This window comes from Ursus maritimus, unplaced genomic scaffold, assembly GCF_017311325.1.
Source record: "Ursus maritimus isolate PB19 unplaced genomic scaffold, ASM1731132v1 scaffold_16, whole genome shotgun sequence".
Taxonomy (NCBI): Eukaryota; Metazoa; Chordata; class Mammalia; order Carnivora; family Ursidae; genus Ursus; species Ursus maritimus.
The window spans coordinates 31,159,900-31,184,162 of NW_024424008.1; the positions used below are offsets into that span (position 1 = coordinate 31,159,900).

Genomic DNA, 24,263 nt, shown 5'->3' on the forward strand with positions numbered 1-24,263 from the left:
TGAAAGTGCACACTGAATAATTAATGTGTTGATATAAAGCATCACAAGTGCACTTGGAAATATTTAAATAAGCAATGCCTGAAATAATGTGAAAAATGGGTTATTCGAGTGCAACGGATTGCAGCACATCTTCTATCAATGCTGGGTTCATCAAAAAGGAAATGTGCTCTTCACTTTTAATTCTATGAGTACTAATTGGAGACTAAAAAGTGTTGACAGCCTCGTCCTGTCAAAGAAAGTGAGTGTAATTTGTTGGTAGCTTGACATCGCCTCCATTGTATATAGGAATAATTTATTCGTCCTCCTTGCCCCAGAACATAACATCAAATAATGCAATAGATTCACACACACACACACACACACACACACACACACACACACACACACTATAAAGGGAGCAACATGGGCAGCTTAGTGCTAGGACACAAGACTCAACTGTAATTTGGACATTTTTCTCTCAAGTATCTTCCAGCTCTGACAATCATTTCCATGATTTAGATTCAATCATGTGATCCTGATTTTTGCTGAACAATCAAAATCGAAAGAAATAGTTTAACTGGCTAACTGCACTGTATGAACACTACTCTTCACATTACCCAAACTTAAAATCTATGCCACATGGTGGGAAAGTTAAATTGTCTCGTTAAAAATGATCAGAATAATTCAGCAGCATGCCTCCAGGTTACCGTTCCTCTAATTACCTTCTATCCTGAATTCTTAATTAATTATATTCTGGGATGTGAAAAAGTCCCTTTGTGCTCCGAGCCTGAGCCTTTCTCTGTGCTAGGTGAATTATTTACACGGTACATCTTATCACAGCCTTTCAGTTTCGTCCCTGAAGTTGCTGCCCTTTTGGTCATTTTAATCTCATTCTTCTCAGAGTCAATTTCCTACCATTGAGAACAAGCATGCCCACCGTTGGCCTTCCCCCACACCAAGATCTCGTCACCTGTCACCGAATTCCTTTGTGACCCAATTAAATGCCATTTCTTTCTGGGTCACAGAAATGATACAGCCTTAAAATCTCTGCCCCAGGAAGCAGGACCTGGCATTGATCAGGGACTCAGCTTCATCAGGAAAAGCCAGGACTAGAGGGACGATGAACCTCGGCAGCGATAGGCGGCCGCATCAAAGCCCGGCCCCTCCTATCTGCGCGAAACACATTTATTTAAACAAGATGCTCGATCATGCGCCGGAGAGTGTTCTCAGAAAGCATGACTCCAGAGAACACCTGAGCTTGAACTCAAAGGATTTTTCTTTTTTATTAATATTTTTAATCATTATGAACTGAACTGTTTCTCCAGTAGCCAGATGAGATGGGACCCCTGGAAATGATTAAAGCCCCTTCTGCACAGTGGAACCTGGATGAAAATTAGGAAAAATAATATGTGGCTACCCTTTGAGTACTTATTATTTTCAGACACTGTACTAAGCTCTTTGCATGCACTGCATGACTGTTTTCTTGTAACATACCTACCTTCTAGATCATGCAGCTGAAGTAAGGAGCGATGAAGTAACTCAGTATCAGAGTCCAAGTCAAGAATCTGGCTGGGCTTCCCAGACATTAATGTGCATACGTATGAATTGCCTGGAGAACTTGTCAACGTGCAGATTCTGACTCAGTGGGTCTGGGATGCTGTATTTCTAGCATACTCTCTGGTGAAATCGATGCTACTGGTCTGTGGACCACAATTTGCAGAGCAACGAGGTAGACCCTAACTGCACAGCCTCCAAAGCATTACCTTATGGTTCCTCTCATTGGTCCTTCTTTGTTTTCAACTGATGAAAACTCATGGAAATTCATGTTTTAAGGATTCCTTTGAGTTTTTCTACAGCACAGAGATAAACAATTTCAAGGCTAACAGTTGTGGAATAATGATCATTCAGACTTGACCTGTTGTTATAAGACCCTCAGCGTTCAATCTCTATAGAGTCTGCTTATGTTTTTCTTGGTAATGTCCATCTTTCCTGGACAATCTTGTCCAAATGTAGGGCCTGCGAGCTGGACATTTAATGTCTCCGAGAGAATGAGTTCTTGATGGTTCTACCAGCCAGCTGTCTGGCCCTCTTTTGTGAGCCCTGCCCCACAGGTGAGTAGCACACAGACAGTGTCTGTGTAAGTGGAGACTTAGAAGGTCAGTTCTCATGGTGGTGGCAACCTGCCATAGCAGTTGCCAACTAGGATCTCCTGAGAATCTAGAGCAGCAGTATGGCTTCTGGAACATGTAGCCAGCTCCATGGACTTGGTGGACAGAGTGAGTTATATAGTTGTCCACATACTACGTGTAACTATTGATAGGATTATTATTTGGTGAAACCATTTTGAAGGCAATTAAAATAGGAGAAATACTCAGACTTAAAAAGGGACATACTCTTTGACTTAAAAATTCTGCTTCCAGAAATCTATCCTTTAGAAATACTAACACATGTGCACATTGGCACAGGGATGTACATGGGAGCATTATCTGTAGTATCCAAATAGCAAAACAGTCCGTCAAGAAGGGCGTGTTTAAATAAGTGATGGAATGACCATCACGTGGAAAACAACACAGCCATTAAGAATATAGCACTAACCAGGAAGATGTCTAAGATAGATCGTTAGGCAAACAGAGCAAGTTTCGGGACAATCGGATCCCATTATGTCACTTCCTCCCACCTACATATATATATTTGTATATACACAGAGAGTCTGCATCATCTGAATCTTCCACCATGAGGAGGTTGAACGGGGAAGGTATTCAGGCTAAGAAAATATTCACCAATAAACTGTAAATTCTCTATTCCTGTGTCTCTTCGTGTTTGGCACTGGAGTTGAAGTCTGTGCTGCTTTGGCTCTAGCTGATTGCGGGTCCCCTAAGCTTACTGCCAGTTCAGTGCTGGGCAGTAAGGGCACAAAACAGAAGGGCGCGTTTGCAAACAATGCAGGATTTCCTGAAACCAGAGAAGGTGACAGGGGAAAGGTGCTTGAATCTCGTAGAATCGATGGGCCAACAGAGGGTTGCCAGATCAGAAAATGTAAAAAGGAAATCATCAGGGAAGATCACAAAAGGGCATTTAATAGAGGATAATTTGCATATAAAGTGTTAAAAAATGCCCCCGACATATTTAAAGAAATGCTATTTTGAAGGTAGAAGAGATGTGGGAATGTCAGTTGTGAAGTGAAGGGACCTTAAATGCCTTGCTTTGGATGCCTTTGTATTGTTTCTGTCTTTTCATGAGAAAGCGGTCATCTATTACTTGGAGTAGTATTTTTTTAAAATCCCCAAAATTATATTCATAAAGATTCCCCTTTAAAAAGCATATCGATGGGTATCTATATAGAATGGCCTGAAAGAATATAGTCCAATATAATAATTGACTGTTTTTGGAGACATATATAGGGTTTATTTATGACCTTTTCCCTATCTTCATTTTCTTATTTGTAGTGATCTTGCACTGGTTTGGAGTAAGAGAAAATGAGGAAGGGAGGGAGGGAGGGAAGAAGGAAGGAAGGCAGGCAGGTTGGCGGTCCAAACGATTAAAGGAACACTAAAAAAATGTTCTAGACTTTTCTATTTTTAAGCCAGTTATTCCTGCTTGGCTTGTTAGGCTGTTTTAATTTTTGTGCCAGTTTGTTCCAAGTTATCATTTATTGTTAAATATTTAGGCTGCTCCAAATCTTACTAATGACAGTATGAAATAAGCATAATTGGCTAAAAATTCATTAGAATTTAGCAAGTACAAGAATGGACACAAGGGGTACCTGGCTGGCTTACTCAGCAGAGCATATGACTCTTGATCTCAGGGTCATGAGTTCAAGCCCCACAATGCAAGGGCAGCCTACTTAAAAAAAAAAAAATAGAGTGGAGACAAAAATGGAAGAATTTTGAGAAACGGGCCAAAATGCTTTAAGATGAAGATGGAGATAGGAAAACTGCCCTGCTGTGCACCCAAACTAGCAGTTACCCAAAGCTAGTGACTGGTGGTGATAATTTTTGCTCAAATCACTGTCGAATAGCATCACTCTAATGACCGGCTTGCGTGCACCCAGGATGTTGTGGGTGAATTTACGTTGGTTCAATTCTTTGTTTCCAAGAAGAAGGCCGGGTAATGATTTGAAGAGCAGTACTGTGCAGACCACATGGAGGGTCCCGTGAAAAATGGAAATTATTAATTGCTGTGAGTTTGGAGAAACAAAGCAGTGTCCGTTTGGTAGAAATTTCAGGGGCGCTGGGTGGCTCTGTTGGTTAAGTGATTGCCTTTGGCTCAGGTCATGAACTCAGAGTCCCAGGATCAAGTCCTACATCGAGCTCCCTGCTCAGTTGGTAGTCTGCTTCTCCCTCTGACCTTCCCCCATCTTGTGCTCTCTCTCTCTCTCACTCTTTCTCTTTCAAATAAATAAATTAAATTTAATTAAAAAAAAGAAATTTCAGAGGTATTCTGCAGGGACTGGCAGGTCTGACGCTATCCTCTGAGAGCCCTTCTTACCAGGTGGGCCCTTGGCTCGTGTCTGGGATTGGAACTTTGGGAGGGGCTCCCGCCATTTTGGTATCATTTATGCCGAGGACCTGCATTCCTTCGGGGAGTCTGGTATTTCGGTACATCCCAGGCAGAGGCCGCAGGTGACACCAGCTTCCAATAAAACCCTGGACACTGAGTATCTAAGGAGCTCCCCTGGTTGGCAATATTTCACAGCCATGGTACAACTATATGCTGAGTCCTGGGTTCTAGGGGATCATCAAAACTGGGAGTGGTGCTGGGGACCCATGGCCCAGGCACAGAAAAAGAAGTGACCTTTCCATGGAGACCTATGTCCAAACTAGGAACTGACCCTTTTACCTCAAAGAACCAGCAGAGAATAAAGACAGACGGGAAAAGTCTTTTTCTTTTTAAGTTTCCCCAACAGAACAGACCAGTGCTATTTCTTCAGTGACATCTCTGGATTGCTCCGTCATGTTTGAGGCACAGATGGAGAGGTAAACAAATTCTCTTTCTCCTAAGGGCCTCCACATGAAAGGCACGGACGTGAATATTTTCCTGGTGCTCAATTCATGACCCCATCACTGTGCCATTGGGTTGAAAAGCAGGAGACTTGGAGCATTTTCAACACGCATCTCTCAGGAAATCCTTCTCATTGCAGTTACCAAATTCAGCAAAATGAGGGAGGATTGCTGAGGTCCAGGGGATTTAGTGGGAGACATCACTGATGAAATTTTCAATCACGAACGTTTAGCGGAGGGCCGGTACTGTACTGGGAACCTGGGGCCCAAAGACAATGAAGACATGACTGGGCTCTCCAGTAGCTCAGGGTCTGGTCGGGGAGCCAGAGCGGCAGTTGGCTCAGACTGCCTTGCCAGAGCCACGGTTGGCTAGACTTTCAGGAATCTGTGAGCCCTTTACATTACGTGAGTAGGTTGAAATCAGCCATGGTAGGAGTATGCCTAATGCACTCAGTTGGTGCTCCCTTTCTTTCTTTTTTTTTTTTAAAGATTTTATTTATTTATTTGAGAGTGAGAGACAGCCAGCGAGAGAGGGAACACAAGCAGGGGGAGCAGGAGAGGAAGAAGCAGGCTCCCAGCGGAGGAGCCTGATGTGGGGCTCGATCCCAGAATGCCGGGACCACGCCCTGAGCCAAAGGCAGATGCTTAAGGACTGTGCCACCCAGGCGCCCCGGTGCTCCCTTTTACCCAGTTGTTTAGCGTTTACCTGCTGGGGGGACTGGTAACCAGAGGATCACAGGACACCCAGCTCCGCCAGCCCACTAAGGAGACACCGAATGCCTCGCCAGGGCCCGTTCTGCAGATGGCTCCAGGATCCTGGTGAGGGTGGGGCAGGCAGTTCCGCAGAAGGCTCAGGCAGGGTCCACTCTAGTGGCCCACGGGACTGCACAGGGAAGGGGCCTTTTTGCTGCTGGGGCTCAGGGCTGTTCTGCCAGCCGGCCGGCCCTCCCCCACCAAGGCAAGTTGCCCTTCTGGAATCCTTCTGGTCTCAAGCTTCTTGCAACATCACTGCCTCTTCAAAATATCATATTGTTCCCCACCCCAACTTCTGTATGTATTTTGACGTTCACACGGTACGGAACATTTTCTAGAGCTTTCTGGAGGAAAGCTCAAGCGCTAATTGTGTTCCAAACTTTAGGATTTTTTGTTTTTGTTTTTGTTTGGGGAGTCCAGTACTGGAGAAGCTGCCTAGGGGCATGGGGAGGTGTTTAGGAGGTATTTCTGCAGAGATGGGGGGCTCCACGGCCCGTGTTTTTCCAAGCCTCCAAGACCGTCTTCATTCTCATCAGGGCAAATCCCTACAGGGTACGTGCCCAGTAAGAAGCTACTGGGGATTCCAACGCATGTGCACCAGAACCAATGGAAGTCTTTCTGGAGGCAAGAAGTCTCTGGAGAAATCACCATCCCCTGCAAAGATAGGACCGCCCAAGTTCCACAGGAGCGATTAACTGGAGGCGAATGAAAGAAAACACTTAAAAAGGGTCAACACAGTTGCTAGTTTCATTTTTTTTCTTTTTACTTGAAAACTTGTTTTAACCATCAAATTTTGGCAATTACAAACCTGTACACTGTTGGTTTTTGTTTTTGTTTTTTTTGGCTGTCTTTTTGTTGTTGTTGTTTTTCTTTCTTTTTTCTTTTCTTTTCTTTTCTTTCCCTTTTTTTTTTTTTTTTTTTTTTTTTTAGAAAAAGAACACAAGACTGAATACTGCCAACAGCAATATATGCAGAAACAACCCATTTCTGTAAGGGACAAGATCCACTTGAAGTGTTAGCTTTCCCCTTTGCATAAGGTTTGGTGTCTGGTGTGTGTGCAAGTTTAGGGGAGTTCACGTGTGTGTGTGTATGTGTGTGTGTGTGTGTGTGTGTGTAAAGAAACGACATACTTCATCTGAATCTGAAATGGCATAAAAATCAGGTACTTAGTAACTGGGCAAAACACACTTGTTTTAAAAAAATGTCAATACAAACATTTTCTTGGAAACAGAGAAAATTAAATGAAAACAGTAGAACCCAAAAAAGATTACAGTACATTTTGAAATGATTAAAAAACATCCTTTTCAAATCTAAAATCCTGTGTGTGTGTGTGTGTACGTGCATGGAGTTACCTCAAAAGTTTGCAGACCAACAGCACGGGTGACTTAGAATTATACTCGACCCCCCAAATTAAAGCATCCTGATAGGCATCAAATACAGTATCTACAAAAAGCCTGGAAAATTGAAACCATTATATACAATTTTATAAACATTTTAAACACCAAAACATACATCTTTTACAAACCAGCCTGTTTGTAACAGGTCAATTTACAAGACAATCTCTCTGATACAGTGCTACCGTTTCCTGAACACGTTTGTCACCTCCCGAAATGCAGTAGTACGGGCTCAGAAAGTTGTTACCTAGTAGCAACTCCGGCATTTGTTTGCCGGAAGGGTGCTACAGTCCATACCAATGGGTCCAAACATGCTTCGAATGGACTGTACGATTCTCTAGTGCATCTTCAACACTGGAAGAGACTAATTATGGCCTTTGTGTAATATTACATACTTGTAATTATTGCTTTTCATTATTACATAAGGAAAGGAAATCTTACTCTTTTCCTACCTCTTAGCCAGCTGGCTAAGTCTTAACTGATGCCAAACCCACAAATGGTGACTTTAAACCCTAGAATTATGCAACCAGAGCTTAAAGCCGCTGTGGATTTGCACCAGAAAAATGTGCAGTTGAATGTCGCGGGACAAACACCAGCATAAACACGTAACCGCCTTCTCACAGACCACACAAAACGAGAACTCTGAAGCAGCGCCTCTTCAAATCTCCATTTCTCATGGTTTGAAACGAAAAACATACAACATGCAAGCCTAACTACTTTTAGCAGTATCTGTGCACTGGGAGGGCAGAAGTGTGAAGAAACCAGACCAATGATCCCGGCAGCCCATGCAAAATGAACACTAGATCTTCCTGAATCGTTCACAGGGAAGTGTTTTCTGGGTCTTGCGTGATTCCCTGCGGTAATCTCTTTTCTCAATTCCCCTGACTTTGATTGCGTAGACACAGCATTAGTGAGGGCAGTGGGTGGGGGAGAGGGGTTGGGAAGTAAGTAGGCGTTGGCCGGTGGTATATATATTTTACTTGCTTCTTTTCCGGGCTGTGCTAGTGATTCCCAAGGGCAGTTCCAGATAAGTTCCAGGAATGCGCCCTAAATGCCCTTTCCAGGCCTTCCGACTGATTGTCTGATAGGGTAAACCTCAGATGCATAGACTTGACCCGCTCTTCCCACGAAGTCTTCTACAACGGCATTTCACGAATGGGCAGGACATGAGTAAACGGCAAGCTGGCATGGAATGGAACTCAGCAGCAAAATGCTTGCAGAAGCAAGCAAATGAACACCTACTTTATTCATCTTTTACAGCCCCATAGCCTCTGCTCGCTACATGACAAACATCAACCGTCCAGTCCATGCACTCTCAACCTTACGAGAACGTGTGTAATACAGGTAAAGTGCCCACAACAGGCTATGGAAAATGGCTCCCAGGAGGTAGCACTTACATGATAGAAAAAAGGGCAAGACACTTATTGGCTTACATATTTTCCATGTGGTTCATCACGGCAGAGGGGAGAGGAACAAACACCAGGACCGGGAGGGGGGAAAAACAGAAAAACAAAACTGCATCCAGTAGGTAACATTATAATCAAAGTTTCACTATAATTGATGCCTGGTCTGAGTTCCCTTCCGTAATTATCATTCCGTCCTCATTTTGGAAAACATTCATTTGGTAAAAGCAGCATTTTGATCAGTGTCCAAAAAAATGTGTGAATTCTGAAACTGCGTCCTTCCTGGGGGGGCTGCGAGGAAACTTGAGATCCTAAGGTTTCCAGAGGAATAATCTCCATGAATTCTCTTTTCTAGCATATTCCAAAGTGGGAATGTGGGAGGTCAGAAGGTCCAGCAGAAGCAGGCAGATACCATGTCCCAGGAAGTTTAGGGGTGAACAACGTTATATAGAAAGCATATTGGCCAAATGATGGGTTCTAGTCCCTGTTAAGCTATTTCACTTCCTGCGTAAGCTTGGGCAAGTGCCATCCCCTCTCTGGCTATGTTTCCTCTTTTATTAAAAAAAAGGGGATTAGATAAGCAGATCTTAAGGACCCTTCTAGCTCTTTGGATCAGTGGTGACCCCACCCAGTTCCACGCTGGCCTGCCTGCAAACCGTTTTGTAACCTACAGGGAAAACCAGCTATCCCCAAAGTGGAAAGATACCATGTGTTTAAAGGTAACGAGTCAAAACATAACACACGCCTGTCTGGTACACATTGAGCTGCAGAGCTTTTCTGCAGAAAATCAGGGGAAGATATGCTGAAGAGAGGGGTATTTTATGTAGGTCAGAGCAAAAAGAGTGGGCACAATTTTCCTGGGTGACTTCACAACTGCATTAGGGTCTATTTATTCCTTCATTACCGTGTCAGTCAGGCATTCTCCCTCGAGGAGATGCTGTGTAAGCAGCAGTGACTCACTGGCATTAATCTCGTTCTAATATTTCCTGGGGGCAAGAAATGAATTGTTGGTTTTACTTTGATGGTTTTTATGTCATTGCATTATTAAAAGTGTAGCAGCGATTCTATTCTGGACCATTAGTTCATCATTTTCTCTGTGATTTTTGCAAATGTGCTTCTTACATAAGAAAAATACCAGAGACTCTCTTCTCAAAAGCAGCCTCGGTGAAATTTCATTTATTTCAAGACCACAGTGCGGATAATGCTTCCACGAGGAGGTCCTACCAAGAGACGGGGAGAGGGGAAAAGCTGGAAAACCTGTGACGTGTATCCTGAACTCACGAAGCTTGGGAATGAAAAGGAATTTTTTTCTTTTTCCAATGAGCTTCAGAAACACTGACTCCTACAAAGCAGTGGACTAAACACAACAGGAGCAACTAAAAAATATGTCTGAGTGGATGATACACAGATTCAGGACAGAATAGCCGACACACCAATGCCATATGTCACCAGAAACCGTGGACACCGAGATTTGCTCATGAAGCAGATAGTGCAAATATGCATTTATTTACCATGGCCACTGTGCACGCAGCCGTCATCTGATTGAAGCCAAAGAGGAGAGTCACTCAACGTGGTAAGTCTCTGCTTCGAGGACTGGGGTATCGTATTTCCGGTGAAATGATTCTCCTGCCAGTTTGGGAAACTCTTGGCCAAAGCTCACACATCAGGAGAGAGGAGAACCCTGGGGTGTAATTAAACATTACACATCTTTCAAATAAGAGTTTCGTTCTGGAAAACTATAACAAAATATTATTTTTTCAAAAGCACAGTTTTGTTTTAAGTCACTATAAATGGCAGTACCAAAATAAAGTTAAGTGAACCAGAGCAAAATATGGCATTTGGTGTTTCTCTAACACTGTAGAGATCAGAGAAATTGGAAGGTCTGCCTCGCTGGCAGGATTTTTCAACACAGTCCATGTCCTAAAACCTTCACGTTAGTTTTCCTCAAGAGCAGCCTTATTGAGTGCAAGCAAATATTTGTACAAAGGCCCAGACACACACACTATTATAATTTATACACGAGAACTACTCTACTTTCTTCTTTTTTCAAACATAATTGCATTTATAGTGATGATACTACCGATGTAAGATAACACTTAGATTTTATCTGCATTATCAAGAATTGTGATTACCCAGCTGAAAACTTTGAAAGTATATTTCCCTTTTTGGCCCCCTGAATTTGAATTCTGCTTAAACCTCTAAATTCCTCTCATTGTAGAGAACAATGGGCCAAAATACAACTTTTTTTTTCTTTTTCTTCCCTGATTCTCAGAACAAAAGCCAATTTCTTCAGTAATATTAAAATTGTAGCTACAGCCAGTAAATACTAGAAAACACAAAAACAGATAATCACATTCTTTCTAATGTCTGAACAACGTTAACTTTCTCCCCAACCCACAAAAGCGAGCCCAAATATCCTCCCATTCCTTCCATTGATACTTTTCTCAAAGATCATAAAGCCCAGCTATATTATATTGGATGCTTAACACAAACAAACAAAAATAACTAAGCATACAAACAATGTTATCCAAACCTAATTTTATAGCTGAAAACTGGACAGCTTATTAAAGAAAAATAGAGTTGATTTTAAAGGCTTCAGCCCATTTTCTTGTTTGTTTGTTTTTTTTTTTAATAATATTTGTTTCTCTTTTCTTTCGCCTAAGAGACTAACTTTCCAACCATCGTAACTACTGTTTTCATCCCCTCCCCCCCCATTGGCTCAAAATGACATGCAACAATGCGTCTTTGCTCGTTGCCAGTTATTAATACTGCCGGCTCTGCCGCGTAACCCTTCCCGGGTCCCAATACTGCACATAGCCATACAAGATGGGCTGCGTAACCTAGCAGGTGGGGTTTATTCCCCCTGGAGAAACTCGGTGCCCGGTCTTGGCCGTGAACGCAGGTACCTACTGCAAGGCTATCCTTCACCTCTGAGAAACAATTGGAGCCTTTCGCTTTCACCCAGCCGGAGAGGAGCTTGCCCGTGACAGCAGGACTTGCCAAGAAGTTCCCGGGGGGCAAGTCCGTGTTTCCTTTGGGCCACTGGCTGTGCAGACGTGAGCCCAGACAGCCTCCTTCCCGCAGTTCAGCCACGGACAGCACCAAGGGCCCTGGGCAGGTGCGCTGTCTACACCTGGGTCTGGTGCTGCGTCTCGATGAAGGGAATGTGCAGGCTGGCGAGGCTGAGCTCTCCCACGCTCTCGTAGTCACTCATGGCTGCTTCGGAATCGTCAAAGCCGCAGCTGGCCGACACATCCGAGGACGAGGTGCCTCTGGAATTGTGCAAGGATAGAGACACGCTGTCGGTGGGGCCTGCCGTCTCTGCGCCCTGGTTCATGCTCACGGCAAAAGTACTAAATTCACAGGTGGCTGGCGGGCCCACCAAATCCGTGTCGTTGGGGAATGGGTGGGGAGGGAGGTACTGGCTGGGGTGGAACTGGGGCCTCCTCCTGCAATCGGGGCTCAGTGTGCTGGCCAGCGACACAGGCTGGGAGGGCGGCAGGGCCTCGTACTGGTCTGGGAAGTCCTCCGGCAGGGGAGGGGGCAGCTGGTCCTGGTTCAGGAACTCCTCTTCGTGGGGGGGTGGGTACTCGCTGTCGATGTCATAGCCGCCCAGGTAGTAATCGCTCTCCAGCTCCCGCGTGCTACCCTGGTGTGCAGACCCTCCCTCCTGGTTCTCATAGTTGGGCACTTCCTCTATGTCCGAAAGGCGGGCCCCGGGCATCCAGTCAGAGGTGTCCCAGTGATAGGCTGTGGGAGAAAAGCCGTGACAGTCAATTTCCTCCAGACTGGAGCTGGGGCAGGGCTCGAAAAAGGAGCGGATGGGGCACCTGTCATGCAATTAACATCCAAGAGACCCTAGATGCCAGGGTCACGTGCATGCTCTTAGAGGGCTCTCTCAGGGACCAGCCATGCTCTGGTGCCCGGGAGAATGAGGCGATGGCGACTCTGGGAGAGGGTGCCTGGCTGTGGCAGAGCCTCCCGCCCAGCCACGCCAGAAGGGATGGCCAGCCAGGGCATGCGGAATAAACCCAGTTCCAGCACCCCCTCCCCGCTAGTCCCTCTTCCTTTCTATATGCTAAATGCAGAGCCAGGCTGGCAGCATGCTCCCGGAGAGAGGGGGGTATGGGCCATACTGTGGTCCCCAGAAGGCAGGGAGATGTGCTGCAAATGGATGAATGACACACGCAGTGGGGAGGCTGGGGGAGGGGTGCTGGTGGGACTTTCACTTCCAATGCCAGGCACACAAGACACCTGGAACATGCAAAATGCAGATCGAAGAAACCCAGAAAGGACGGAGGGAGAGGGACAGGGTACGAACGAACTCAGCAATTGAAAACATGGAAGTAAATGTTATGCTGGGGTTGTGGCAGAGTCACCTCGGTTGTAGTTCTGTCCTTGATCCATGATAGACACTGTTTAAATACAAAGTGAGAGATAAACCTGATAATCTCAGTCACGCGAAGAGGGTAAAACAGAACATTTTAGATGACTTAAAAACACATGCTCCTCTTTCTCCTCCTTGTTCTTTGGGGTATAAAAAGAGAAATCCCATCTGTACCTGGCCCTAATTGTACTAAGTCACTAATAAAAGCTACCTGATGAAAATCAATCCCCATAAGATTATAGCTTTGAATGCTTTCTTAAGTATTTCCAGCTCATAATAGGTGCTCAGTACATACATGATGATAGAAGAATGAATTTAGTAGTAGTCTGGATTCCAACTGATTGGGTACTCTTCTCTTAGAAGGGCTTTTATAAAAAAAGAGTACCCCAGCTATTTAACAACTTATGAGCTAGATTTTTTTTTTCCTTCAAACTTGTAAAATTCACTTCAACCCCTAGAGAGACAGCTGGTGTCCCCTGGTTGCCAGCTGGTTAAAAGCAACCCCCGATCAACGCAACAAGGAAGCTGTATTTCCAAACGGATAACTCTTTACGCAAAGAAATGCCATGGAAGGAAAAAGTAAATACCTTCATTCTCTAAAGTGTCAACTACATTGTTGACAAGCTGAATGACAGTCACAATGGATGCTTGTAGCCGGGAAAAGAAGACAGAGGGGAAGGGAAGGACAGTTTCTGGTTAGTCATGTATTTCAGATATAAGAGAACTTCTCTGCACAACAATGGCAACACCAAAGGCAGAGCATGCAAACACCCAGAGCCTCCCCAGTCTGCCCATCGGCGGCGCTCTGGTGAACGCTTTTATCTGGGGGTTCTGGGGATACTTGGAACAGAAGGGCCACGGCAGCAAACCTGGGGCCAGTCCTCGGAAAGGCATGATCGGCAGGGAGTGCTGGGTCATACATTCACAGCTCATGGCCCAGTGAAATCAATCTAGGAAGGTCTGTTACCCCAGCAGTCAGATACAAGTAGGCTCTGCACCTCTCTAGCCCGGCAAGCTTAGGCTAATTCCTCATTAAGAGCTCCCAAAGGCTCTCAGGGGAAGACCTCGCTATTCCCACGGATAATTATTTGTCGGTCAGCCATGCCGCTCCAAACCAAATTCCAGGATCACCTTTGCAGGACGGATGGCTTCCCACTCCCATGAGTGTGGCCACTGATAGCCTAGAACAAACCCAAGGCCCAGCTTCTATCGGTAAAGCACAGACGGAAGTCCATATCCGGCCTCTGAAATAGTTAGACTCCGGGAAGGAGAATGCTGTGCTCCATATGGGTTAGCACCCGATACCAGCAGCTTGTGGAGAGGTGATCAGGCCTAAAATTCATTTGTTGAAAATTCCTAACACCACCCACTTTCGTCAGGACCCACCCAGAAAGGTTAAGCATGGAAGGTCAAATGTGTGAGCTTAAGGTCACACGTAGCAGAGCCCGTGAGAATAGTCAGCCAGGTAACATTGCCAGTGCTCTGCCCCGAGCGGAAACTCTGTTCTCGGGGGCTTCTATATGAAATGCCAAGCCGCAACAGCTTTTCTTCTGGTTGGGGAGGGGGGATGGCGTAAGCATTGCGGCAAACAGCTCTGGACCATTCTGAGAACGGTCAGAAAAAAGCCACTGTTAGGTGGTCTGTTACCCCAGCAGTCAGATACAAGTAGGCTCTGCACCTCTCTGGAATGTTGGGTACTGGGGTGGAAGAGATTTGGGGAAGAGGGTGGTGAAAGTAGACTATTTTACTTCCGTGATTGCTTCTATGGCCTTGGAGCTCATCTGTTCCTCTATTTACCTGGGGGGCAAAGACTATCATTTTCGTTTTGGACTTCTGGGTACAAAATAGTCAGCACAGGGTTCAGCACGTAGGAGAAACTCGACATGCACTGAGGGATTGTATGATTACATTAATTGATACATATTCCATTTTTGCCAATGGCTTATATATGGAGAAATGAAATAAGGTATTGACAAGGGAATGCTGTCTCCATGGATGACTACTGGAAATGATTCTTGATTCACCCCTATATAGTAAACTCTCACTGTTTTGTGACCATTTCTGCTCTACCTCCTGCCCTGGGGAGACCAACCCATCCTCCAGAGCTGGTTCCTCACCTCAGAAAACCCAGTCCAGCATTTAGCACCCTCTCCATAAGGACAAGTTCACCGGAGTTGCTGGTAGCAGCTTGGGAATGTCAATGAAGTCCAGGAGCCAGAGGAATTGCATGCCACATTTTAGGTCTATGTGCATTTTTCTAAGGAGTGGATCCAGTCACAGTATTCATAGATTCTCCAAAGGCCCATGACCCCAGATGCTCAGAAGGGGACTTCAGCTGAATGATGATGCCGCTTCTAGGGGAAGGAGGTCTTACCTCTAAAAGAATTTCTAGTGATGGGAGGGAGGTTGGATATACAGTAAAGGGTGAAGAGATCACCAGTAGTAAAAATAAAAAAAGAAATTAATGACAGTTGTCTAGAGAGCATCATTTGGGATGAGGTGGTTCCAGCATGAGAAAAATCAAGGAGGATGCATTATTGCAGGTCAGGGAACTTCGTCCACCTCTGACACGGAGCCCTGGCCTGCCCACAGGGCGAGCTCAGCAGGTGCTCCTCCAGTGAAGACACCCAACAAGGGGGCCAGCCAAAAAGCCAGAGAACACACTCCGAAGTCCACGATCAGGCCAGGAAAGAGAACCGGTCCCATCACCCTCTTCCCACCCACTGACTGCCAGCACAGGAGTCAGGGGGAACACAGCTGCCGAGTGCTTACCATTGTCGTCGCCAGAATCCGACTGGAAGGAGCTCAGGGACTGAACCTCAGAGTTGCTGCCTTTATTACTGCCTGCAAAGCAGGTCACTTCTCCGGGATCATCAACCCCTTTGTCTTTGCGGACAGCCAGAGAGAAAACAGAAATGACACCGGTTACCTTGTGCATATGTCTAGCCCTCCCGCCCCCAGAGTTCACTTCTCAGAGCTCTTTCATTTGCTTCGAGAAAATAATTTAGCTCCACAATAGAAAATTGATTGTGCCACTGGGGGCAAAGGTCTGTCAATCAAGTGATTTACATTATGGATTCGAAACCCTTAACCCGTGGTAAATGAGCTTCCAAATAGCTGACAGCCGAAAGGAGCTGTTCCCTCCTCAAAGTGAGGCGACTAAGTGAAGACTGAAGGCTGGATGAAGTGGCTGGGTTGCTCTTTGCCATTCAGACTTAATTTAAATCATTTACATGAACCGACGTGGTGTCAACACCAGGTTAAATGAGATTACTTATAAAATTGGGGTATAAATATTTTATAGGCAAGAATGCCATTACATTCATCCCAACTTCCATCTCTGGGGAACGAGTGGAGTTCTTAGCCTTGCCGTCTAGAGGGCAGTGTCACACCATTTTTGGCAATGATAGTGTTCTGTGTGGTAGAAGGGCAGTCAGTGGTGTGGACGTGTCCTTATCTACCCACTTCCTCCTTTTGGCTATGCAAAGACAGCCTGAACAACACACACACACACACACACACACACACACACACACACACACTCTGCAGGGCTATTTTCTTATTTTATGGACTAAAGGAAGCAATAAAAACAAGCCATATCTTGAAGTTGTCAAGTAAAAAAATGAATTAGTCGCCTAGAGATTGACTCGCCAGTTGACTCTGCCTTGCTTAACAAAGAAAGAAATCCACTCAATAAAAACACAACAATACTTTGGGGGGAAATGTGAGTTTTGGTCTGAGGTAGATTCTGGAAATAAACCTGTCACATTATGAAGCGAGTGGAGGAAAGGATCACCGGGAAAAGCTTCAAATCATCACGTAACATGATGGGAGGAAGAGACGGGGACTTGTGATTAAGGGAACAGTTGTTCCTCTTTGTGACGGTGGAAATCACTGTTTCTTCCACAAAGGGTGAGGTCGGCATCGGGCACTGTGGCTCCGGCATCTGCTGTCAGATGCCGAAGCCACAGCGGGTCGATGAGCTGGATACACAACTGATCTAAGCAGGAGAGACGCCTGAGAGGAGTTCACCTCCCAACGGCCACGCTGCTAAAACCACAATGTGTCTCAGAAAAGCACCAGGTGAGGGCCGGGCTTAGACCGGAACACTAGGAAGGAAACAACAAATGATCTACCCCGGTGAACGCCGTGCATAGAACTCCTTTCTTCACTTCACTTTTTCAGCCCTCTCTTTTTTCATTGCTAAAAAAAAAAGAGCCTTTCTAAGAGCTGGTGGATTGGCAAGGCTTTAGCAAAGTCTAACTGTACACATCATTAGACAGGGAACGCATTATGGTGAAAATCCAAGGGCAACAACTTACAAGAGTGTCTGCAGAAAGACAGACTCGGCAGATAGCATGGTTGGGGCGGTCCCAGAAAAGAACAGAAACCTCCTCTGTCATCAGCGGTCCTCTCCCTGTACATCCCTCTCCCTCCCTCCTGCTAAGGCCCCCAAGAGCAGTGTTGGTAAGAGCACAGGCTCTGGACCTTGATGGGCCATGTTCTGGTCCTCACCCCTCCTTTTACCAGCTACTTGCTCTTAAGCCGCTATCTCACCCATCTCCTCCACTTGGGTGCCCACATGGGCAGCCAGGAAGATTTAAGAAGGTCCAACACACAGCAAACATTCATCTGCTGCTTCTGTTGTCTCCCCAAATCTCTTTGTCCTTAACATTTGCATTCTGGATTCTGTCTTGACCAGTCACTGAAACACTCTTCAGATGACCAGAAATCTTCTAGGTGTGAAGCACAGTACTGTTTCTTTTCTTTTTTTTTAAGCCCGTGTCCTTCCTGACAGTCTTACAGTACTCAACCCCACTAACCTTATTGATAGTCTTGGCTTCTGCATACCTGCCCTGTCCTCTGTCCCTGCTCTCTTTGTTGGCAACTGTTTGTCTCCCTTCTTGGCCTCTACGTTCTGCCCACCTCCCACATGTAGGCATCTCCAAGTTCTTTTGGAGGCCCAGTCTGGTCATCCTTTTTTTTTCTTGCTCCCTCGGTGAGCTTAACCCCCCTCCCCCAAGATTCAACCATTGTGCATCCAGATAATGTCCAAACTTTCATCTCTAGCCTCCTCTTTCTCCTGAAAAACAGAACCTGTCAGGTAGCCCTCATGTGCCCCCTACCCTCATCAAGCTGCTTCCTGCTTCCGGAAGGCCCTCTCCAATAGTTTCCTAAATCTTACTTATGCTTGAAGACACAGGAGAAATTCCCCCTTTCTCCACAAAGATGACCTTCACCTTCTCTGCTCATCCAGCTCCATTTGAAAGCAGCCTCCCCCCAAACCCCTACTCCAACATGCATCATAGTACTAAAACCCCAGCCTTTGGAAACTCCTGCAACCAGGGCAGCTCTGCTTCTGAAATATAAAGCCATTCGGCTTGATGAAAAGTCACAGCTTACAACAGAGTCTGCCTTAGCTTCATCCTAACTGGTGTTAGGACAGGGAAAGCAATCACCATTGCTCAATTAGATGTTCATGGAAGCTAGCCAACTGGTCTTTGCTTTCTTTCCTCTTTGGTCCTTTTTAGTCTGTTCTCCAGGGATCAGTTAGAGCCATCTTTTAAAAATGTAAATTCGATCATGCCACTCCCCTGCTTAAAAACCTGCACTTATGTTGCCATTAAAACGCATTCACTTTTCCTTGTTGTTCACCAATCTCCAACTACCTTGTCCTCCTCTCTGTCCTTCAACATGTCAAAGTCTTTCCCACCACAGGGCCTTTGCACCTGTAGCTCTTTGGCTAGAATACTGCTGCATGAGGCCTAAAGGAAAGGGAAATACCACTATCTGGACTGGACTTTTCTTGCCTTAAGGTTCATGAACCCTGTGTTCCAGCCACACAGAATGTCTTGCTTGTCTTCCGATTGTGTGGGTCCCTCCGCCTTTCCCCAGACCTACTCCACCATGATCCAACTCAAATATCCCTCTGCTCCTTTAAGTCTTCACCCTAAGTCTAGACTCTCTTCTTCTGACCTTCTTCTGGAACACGCTCTCTGTATATCACTTCTGTCGCCACCCTGCTTGGATTACTACTGATGGTGTGCTATTGTGAGGAAAGCATGGGTTTCTAGAGCTGGCAGCTCTGGATTGGCCCACCCGTTCTGCTGCTTCTGCCTAGCTCTGCGACCTTGGACCCCTGACGCATCCTCTCGGAGCTTCATTCTCCCCACCTGTAAATGGGGATAAGAACCAGAGCGATTTTTCCGGACATTCAATGCCAGAACACGTCACAAGGAGTGCCCTTCTTAGGTGGGTTCTCTCTCCTTTCCCCGATTTCCTTCCGCAGCGCCAGGCACACCACAGCTCCCCAGCGACACTAAAGACACAAGCAAACACACTATGGCCTCCTACTCACTGTCAGTTCCTGCGTCCCAGCCATTCTTCCGGATGGAATCGCAGTCCGAGCGGCAGGGCGATACGGCAGGCAGGTTGGGGGCCACGCTGCACACGACCACACCGCGCCTGGCCGTCAGGATTCGCGGGGACTCGGGGTGGAACGTGGTCATCTCCTGGTGCTCGCCCCCAAGCCCGTCCACGATCTTATCCAGGTTGCTCCTGGAGTCGCTCTGGAAGCACGGCGTGTAGGCCATGGGGCGCACTGGCACCTGCGGGGGCCCCACCTCCTGGTAGACGTTGCGGCCATCCCCGCCGCCGCGCAGGTTCCGGAACGGGATGCCGTTGCTCTTGTTGAGCAGGGCGGCCGTGGCGGGGTCCTGCACCAGCGTGATGTTGTTGCGCGAGTAGTTCTTGCGGAAGACCTTCTTGCGGAAGACGATGAAGAGGATGACGAGGATGAAGATGACGAAAAGGACCACGGCGATGCCTATGAGCTCCTCCTTGCCCACGTAGGAGTGGCCGGCCTGGATGTTGGGCACGACCACGGGGCGCAGCCCACAGTATTGGCCCACGTAGCCCGGCGTGCAGTTGCACACGAAGGAGCCGAACACATTGACGCAGGAGCCCCCGTTCTCACACTCCTCCCGCTCGCACTCGTTGACGTCCTCTTCACACCTTTGCGACAAAACACAAAGCCCCTCTCAGACAGCAGGCCCCACAACGCCACCCACGACGGCGTTTACAAGAAAACACAGCGCCCCAAGGGCACGTGAAGCGTGACAAAGATAGAGTGATGGTGTGAGTGCGCGCGCTACTGTGTGTGTGTTGGGGGGGGTGGGGGGGAGGGCACCTCGGCAGGTGGCCCGAGTTGTCATGGTGAGTTGAGATACTTCTCCCAACCAAACGGATGGCTCCCAGAGAGTCTGACCCCCCTCCAGAGGGGAGTAGGACAAAGACTGGTGGGAGGGAAGGGAAGAAGAGGGAAGAGAGAGAACAGATGCTATTGGAGAGGAACTGGTCTCCAAATCCTCAGGGCCGGGTGCATTTCAGGGTTTAAAGTTTTGCAATTTTAGAGACGTCGTATACAGTACGCCTCTTTCCCCTTCTGTAACATACCCGCCCCACTGCGCCAACTGGCGCTGCCATAGGACCCCAGAATCAAACTGTACCAGTGCTTCTATAATAAAACATATGGATATTCATACTAAATCAGAGAAATAAAGACTAGAAGTAGTCTCAGAGCAGTTTTGGCCGGTTTTGCCACCAAATTAGTTTGCCACTAATTTATCCTTAACCCTTTTCATTCTCTGAGCTTCTGGGATTGGAAAATGGCAGAGAAAAAGCAGTGAACTTATACCTTATATAGGCTTTCCCAAGAGGAGGAAATCTTTGGTTCTGACATTTTCCTCCAACAGTTCCTGTAATTTTTGGTCTCTCTGGGAACTGTGTGTGTGTGTGTGTGTGTGTGTGTGTGTGTGTGCGCGCGCGCGCACACGAGCGCGCGCGCGCAGGGCGGGGTAATAGAGTAAGTGGGTAGGTGGAGGGCTGCGGATCTATGTATTTTACAGATTCTGTGCTTACAATAAAGGTTAATACTAATGCAGATTATCAGGAAAGAATGATTAAAGCATTCTAATGAAAAATAATTAAATCAATTTTATTCTCTTTAAAGCAATCCATGACTCACAGTAAGTATAATTATAAGGCAAACATTTAAGTCTTATTCTTTCTTAGTTTAACAGTACGTGAGAACATAGACCTTCTTTCTTCTTCACTTTTCTCTACTTCAGCAATTGCTCTGACGCGTTCATTTAAAAGGAGCGATCACTTATATCTTTGGTAATCCACCTTTTAAAATGTAGTCAAACGTCCCTAATTTGAACAGATTGAGGCCAGGTCATTTGGAAATTAGAATCACAGAGTATTTAAAAATAAATGCAGCTTTATTACTTTAAATTACATCCAACGATTCAAAGTCCGCGAAGTATTTCCCGGTAAAGTCCTCGGGAGATTTGCTTTAATGAATACATAAGGCTGATCTGTAATTAGAATATCACTTGCTTGAGATTACATATATATACTTCTCAAACGATCGAGGATGGTTGGAAGTGGCGTTTTGCTAAGAGCTTAAAACAGTCCCTTTCCATTTGGCTAACACTTTAATTTCCCTCATTTCTTGGGGGAGAAAGGGTTTGCAAAGAAAAGGTAGGCTTTAGTTTCTCAGAATGATCGTAAAATGTTAGGCGGTAGAGTCCAGTTAATGAGTTCTGGGGAAATGGGTGGTACGTCTGCCTCAGAATTATACTGGAAATATAAGGGTCATAGATGATTTTCTTTAAAAGAACTGTTTTCCTAACTATAGAACACATAGTAATTATGTAAAAATTTGCAAATATAGAGAAGTAGAAAGTTAAAAAAAAAGTATAAATTACCAATAACCCCATTACCCAGAGATAATCCTCGGTAACATTTAAGTCATTTGTAAGCCCTCTTTTTGTAAAGATATTAACCCTTTGCCTGTTCCACTCATGGTAAATCTTTTATTCCCGTTAGTTGCTTACCGTTTTGCTTTCTTAGCAATAAGAAGCAGAGGAGAGAAAGACGGGTTGCACAATCTCACTTACGTGACTCCAGTGAGCCCAGCTTTGCAATTACAGATGAAAGTGTTCCCTATCGGGTCGCACGAGCCTCCGTTCTGGCAGGGGTTTGGGAAGCAAGCTGTGATCTCCGACTCACAGTTTCTCCCGGTGAACTGTGAGAGACAGGTGCACTGATAGCCTAGGGAGACAGAGGTTCTCATGAGCCACAGTGCCTTTGGCAATGCTCACAGTGCAGGGACTCAGCCGTGATGCGCCCTCCTGATTCCTCCTAAACCAAATCTTTGGCGGGGCCCAGATTCCAAAAATCATTATCAAATTGGTTATTTCGAACTTGGGACACATTTGCCACAAAGATGCCAACGAACGGTTTGGATCCCCTGCTAATCCATAAAGATGCACCTAATTAACCACATGCCTAAATGCGAGTGAGACTGCTAAGAGACACCCAAGGAACAGACTCCGAGAGCAGAGGCCAAGACGGGGAGAAGACGCTTTCCCCAGCACACTCCTACGTGGAAGGCAGGATGCTTCTATGGGGGAGCAGTTTAGCATAGGCACCACATTAATTCCTTTCCTGAACCCCACTCTCACCCCTATATCCTTTCTCTCCTTAGCTGAGAACCTCAATCCCTGCCTGGAGAGGAAGTGAGGGGAGGACAGGTAATATGCGGATATGTATCAACCTAAATGAGCCTTAGTTTGACAGATGCACAGGGAAAAGGAAGAATCCCAGCCTTCACCCAGCTCCTGTACTTGGATCCGGACCTCACATCTTTGTCACCATTCCCTACTCCTGAACCCGTCACGAGGAAACAGGTAGCAGCATTCTTACTGCAAAGAATATTCAATATCGGAGTAGGTAATATTCTAAGAGGACAATGGCATTATTTACCTCTCAGAGATGGAAGGGATGAATAATTAGTAAGGGTTTTCTTTTTCCCTACTTGAAAACAATTTAAAATTCCTTTTCCTATTAAAGGTGTAATGCACATAGTAAAGAGTCAGAGAGTTCTCTAAGTCCTTTTTTGGTACAACAGGAGCCCTACATCCCACTGAACAGCAAAGCTGACCTTTGAACAACATGGGTTTGAACCGCCCAGGGTCACTTATGCAAGACTTTTTTTACAGTTTGCTATTGTAAGTGTATTTTCTCTTCCCTATGATTTTTTTCTTTTTTTTAAAAGATTTTATTTATTTATTTGACAGAGGGAGAGACAGCCAGCGAGAGAGGGAACACAAGCAGGGGGAGTGGGAGAGGAAGAAGCAGACTTCCAAAGGAGGAGCCTGATGTGGGGCTCGATCCCAGAACTCCGGGATCACGCCCTGAGCCAAAGGCAGATGCTTAACGACTGAGCCACCCAGGCGCCCCTCACTGTGATTTTCTTAATAACATTTTCTTTTCTCTAGCTTACTCTATTGTAAGAATACAGTATATAATATGCAGATCATACACAATATGTATTAATCGACTGTTTATGTTACCGGTAAGGCTTCTCGTCAATAGTGGGCTATCCTTGAGGGTTAAGTTTTGGGGAGTCAAAAGGTATACACAGATTTTCGGCTGTGCAGGGTGTCGGCCTCCCTGACTCCCACATTCTTCAAGGGTCAACTGTACTTATTTTAATTAAACACCAAACTCTTCATGGACTTGGTCTCTCTGAGTGTCACTGTTTTGCCTGGTGTTCTCTGTTTTCATACCCTGGAGAAATCTTTCCTCTACGGCCTTCTGACTGGCTACACCCTGAAGAGTGCCCTCATCCTGCTGTGGGGCAGCTGTCCGTGGGATCGTCCTCTCTGCTCTCCTGGGCTGAATCTAGTGTTTTTGGTATCCCGTCTTCCTCATTTCTTGGCTTACTCTCTATTTCCTTAGGATCCATTCGACAGTCGCTTCTGAGAAAGGGTTTGCAGGTCAATGTGGTGAGACCTTGCAGAGCTGGACGTGTCTTTACTTCACCCTACCCCTCTTTGGTAGGCTGTGTCCAGAATTCTGAGCAATTCTTTCCATGTGGCCTTTGAGATATCCAAGGCCTTTTGGTTCCTGAAATTTGTATGTGACCTGTTTTTTTTTTTCCTCTCCAACAATGTGGAGGGTCTTCTCTTGGCCCCCAGTTTTCTGAGATCTCACCATGATATGCTTTCGTCTGGGCTTATTTCAACCAGCATTGGACACTCTGGAAATTCTTGTCCTTTAACTTGCTCGGAAATTTTAATTATTTCATTGATGATTTCCATTCCTTTGTTTTCCCTGTTCTGTCTTTATGGCTGTTTTATGATTTGGATCTCAGATCTCCTGGACCTTCCTCTAATTATTTTTCTTATATTACTACTCTGTGAGTTTTTTTCCCCCATACTTTCTGAGAGATTCTCATCTTCTGACACTTCTATTGAGATTTTCATTTATGTTGTCA

General features: G+C 45.8%; 1 protein-coding gene across 2 annotated transcripts in view; it reads right to left on the bottom strand.

Moving 5' to 3' along the window:
- Nucleotides 1–11,656: 11,656 nt before the first annotated feature.
- Nucleotides 11,657–24,263, bottom strand: part of FAT3 (FAT atypical cadherin 3) — a 497,297-nt gene continuing 484,690 nt past the window's right edge. The window contains exons 22-27 of one of the 2 annotated variants that reach the window (XM_040631005.1): nucleotides 21,880–22,033; nucleotides 19,275–19,930; nucleotides 15,689–15,802; nucleotides 13,504–13,563; nucleotides 12,909–12,944; nucleotides 11,657–12,279 (exon numbers count right to left, since the gene is read on the bottom strand). In XM_040631005.1, the coding sequence (XP_040486939.1) occupies nucleotides 11,657–12,279; nucleotides 12,909–12,944; nucleotides 13,504–13,563; nucleotides 15,689–15,802; nucleotides 19,275–19,930; nucleotides 21,880–22,033 (1,643 nt within the window). The remainder of the gene's footprint in view (nucleotides 12,280–12,908; nucleotides 12,945–13,503; nucleotides 13,564–15,688; nucleotides 15,803–19,274; nucleotides 19,931–21,879; nucleotides 22,034–24,263) is intronic. The other variant, XM_008688345.2, reaches the window with a different exon arrangement.